The following is a 3,642-nucleotide window of genomic DNA, read 5'->3' on the forward strand; positions in this document are numbered from 1 at the left end:
CAGTGTGACTCAACAACTTAATACCCATATAGTTGTTGCAACTCTGAATGTCACCCTTGTTTTTATACAACGGAATCAGCGTACTCCATCTCCATGCCTCAGACATTTTCGCAGTCTTGAAAATGCCGTTAAACAAATTTGTCAACCAGCTCAAACCCGCTTTAATAGTAAACTTCCAAAAATCCACCAAAATTTCGTCGGGCCCTGTCGCCCTGCCACTCCGCATCCTACGAATAGCTTCTCTAACCTCCTCTACCTTAAAACGTCTACAGTAACCGAAATCCTGATTCTTCTCCAAGTGCTCCAACTCCTCTAGCTCAAAGCTTTTGTTCCCCTCTTCGTTTAATAAGCCACGAAAATAATTCTGCCATCTCTTTTTAATGTGGACATCCTCCACCAAAACTCTCCCGTCTTCCCCCTTTATGCACTTCACTTGGTCAAGGTCACGCCCTTTTCGCTCCCTAGATTTAGCCAGTCTATACAATCGTTTTTCCCTACCTTTCTCCTCTAACCCCGCATACAAGCTCTCAAACTCTGCTGTCTTAGCAGCTGTAACTGCTAACTTAGCCTCCTTTTTTGCTACTTTGTACGCCTCCCTATTCACCCGCTTCTCCTCTTCATCCTTACTCTCAATTAACTTTACATACGCCCCCTTCTTACTCTCCACTTTCTTTTTAACTTCTTCATTCCACCACCAGTCCCCCTTATGTCGTCCTGCCCGACCCCTTGAAACACCCAACACTTCTCTTGCAATCTTCGTGATGCAGCTAACAGCCCTATCCCACATAATATCCGCGTCCCTCTGCACTCTCACACCCCCATTCCCGCCAACTTTTCTCCTATCTCCAGCGCACTGACTGGCGTCAAGAGTCCCCACTTAATGCTAGGGCGGCCTTCCACGGCCCTACTATTCTTGATCTTCTTGATTATCAAGTCCATCACTAGAAGCCTGTGCTGGGTCGAAAGATGTTCGCTCGGGATGACTTTACAGTCTTTACAAAGGGCCTTATCCCCTTTCCTTAGCAGCAAAAAATCAATCTGGGTCTTGGCTATCGCGCTTCGAAAAGTAATCAAGTGATCCTCTTTCTTTGCGAAACTCGAGTTCACAACCACCAGTCCAAAAGCCCTCGCAAACTCCAACAGAGCAGCTCCTTCCCCATTTCTATCACCGAAACCAAACCCTCCGTGCACATCATCATAGCCTCCCGGTAAGACCCCAATATGCCCATTGAAGTCCCCTACAATGATAATCTTCTCTGAGCTAGGCACGCTTCTTACCACTTCGTCTAAAGCCTCCCAAAAACTCGCTTTCACCTCCTCATCCAAACCCGTCTGCGGTGCATAAACACTACACACATGTAGCGTAAACCCCTCAATGACCAACTTAATCATCATCAGCCTATCACTGACCCTCCTGACCTCCACCACCTTCCCTCTAAGCTTCTCGTCCACTAAGATGCCCACTTCATTCCGACGCCTGTCACTCCCTGAGTACCACAGCTTGTACCCATCTACATCCCTGGACTTAGACCCTACCCACTTAGTCTCCTGAACGCACGCATTATTAATCCTTCTCTTCTTAAGGATCTTTACCAGCTCTACAGACTTACCTTGGAGGGTCCTTATGTTCCAAGACCCAACCCTCAACCTATCCTCTCTCGCCTCTCGCCTACTTCTACCACCCCTCACCGAACCAGCCCTACCGCCCGGCCTCGACCCCACACCCGCCCCTGACCTCCCCTCATCACCTCCTCCCAAAACGACCCCCGCCCCAACCCCCTCAGACATGACCCTACTCCACCATCAACCCCCAAAGCCACTACACACAAGCCAAAAACAGACAATTAAACAAACAAGGCACTAGCAAGACAAAAAGCAGTCACGCACAAAACACCCTAACTGGTTTAGCAGCAGTCCTATTCTAAATGAAAATGTCAAATTTAAACATGTCTACAACTCGAAACACAATCCCACCTTGAACGAAAGTGTCAAATTTATGCATGTCTACAAATCTAAATACAATCCTACCTTCAACAAAAACGTCAAATTTAAACATGTCTACAAATCGACACGTAGTCCTACCTTCAACGAAAGTGCCAAATTTAAAATTATGGCATATCTTTTTTTTTTTTTTTTTTTTAAAAAAAAATAAAAAATAAAACGCAACAAACCGTTGAACTTGATTTTTGGCAAACTACATTATCATATGATCTACGACATTTAAAATTAAACATAATCCACTTGTGCACACAATTAATAAATTCCCATAAAACCAAAATCAAATCAAAATCAATCATAATCTTAAAGTCAAATTTCCTCCCTAAAACATTACCGGCTATTTTCGGTTAACCACCTTTCTCCCCACTCTCCTATAAATACCCTTCACATTCATTTCCACCTCTTTCACCAGTTTCCTCCAAAACCAAAAACAGAGCCAAAAAAAAAAAATGGTTCTCCTAACACCACCACGAACTCCGGCTAGAGCGGCGGCGACGGCGATAGCCGGTTCATCAAAACGGCTCATGGCGAACTTCATCGGCTCGATGAGTTTACTAGCTTTATGGTTGAAGAAAGCAAAGCGAGGAATCAAAACTCAAAAACTCGGGGGCGATTCGCCGAAGAAGTTTTTATCGACGATTAGTAACAAGGCGATTAATTTCAGGCATAGGAAGAAATCGAAAGGAGTGCTTGTAGACGAGGATTTCGGCGATGGAGGATTGTGGCAGAGAGGGATTTTGATGGGAGATAAATGTCAGCCGTTGGATTTTTCTGGTGTTATTTACTACGATAGCGAAGGGAAGAGATTGAGTGAAGTGCCGATGAGATCGCCGAGGGCGAGTCCGCTGCCGAGTTATCTTTATGCATCGCCGAGGTCAGCCGAAGTTAATTAGAGGGAATAAAAGTAAGTGATTAGCATCAGTTAGTTGATGCTCTGGTTGGTTAGGGTTATGTTTGTGTGATTTGGGTTAATTTTCGATTAATATGGAGAAATACTGTATAAAAGGGTTTTAAATTTGGTGGAATAAGCTTAATTTGAGCTTTTTATGCTTCCGTGGGATTATTAATTCAATATAAGTATTCAGTTGCTATGAACTTTCAAATTCGTGTTTATTTGCTTCGATTCTTCAAAATTGTTAGTCTTGAAGTTTTCAAAGAGTAGTGTATTTTTATAAAATTGAATACACGTGGCATCGAAAATGAAGACTCTACGCTATATCGTGCTTAGTTCATTGTTAGTTTGAGAGAATAAAGTAAATGGTTAGCCTCTGTTGGTCGGTGTTATGTTTGGTTTGATTTGGATTGGATTAATTTTTGATTAATCTGGAGACTATAGAATAAATAGAGTTTTGAATTTGGTGGAATAAGATTAATTTGAACTTTTATGCATCAGTGGGATTTTTTTTCCGTGGTTTTTCATTCGGTGTTTGGTACCCACGTTGGAGTTCAATTAATTTAGTTTCGCACCGCGTAGGGCCCCATTTGGGGGGAAGAGCTCCCAATAGAGTTTTCTTCATGCCCAAAATCGAACCATCCACCTCTAATTAAGGTGGAGCAACCTCATCCGTTGTACCACAACTCATGTTGGTGCATCAGTGAGATATTAATTTAATATATTTGGTTGTTTATTGAACTTTCAAAATT

The 3,642-nt window shown here is 42.9% G+C and overlaps 1 protein-coding gene across 1 annotated transcript; it reads left to right on the plus strand.

The window, feature by feature from the left end:
- Positions 1 to 2,302: 2,302 nt before the first annotated feature.
- On the plus strand, positions 2,303 to 3,093 carry LOC107865871. The gene has a single exon (XM_016712065.2). It carries the CDS (start codon positions 2,448 to 2,450, stop codon positions 2,889 to 2,891), a length of 444 nt encoding a protein of 147 aa, XP_016567551.1. The 5' UTR covers positions 2,303 to 2,447; the 3' UTR covers positions 2,892 to 3,093.
- Positions 3,094 to 3,642: the final 549 nt, after the last annotated feature.

The sequence above is a fragment of the Capsicum annuum genome, chromosome 3, assembly GCF_002878395.1.
Source record: "Capsicum annuum cultivar UCD-10X-F1 chromosome 3, UCD10Xv1.1, whole genome shotgun sequence".
Lineage (NCBI taxonomy): Eukaryota > Viridiplantae > Streptophyta > Magnoliopsida > Solanales > Solanaceae > Capsicum > Capsicum annuum.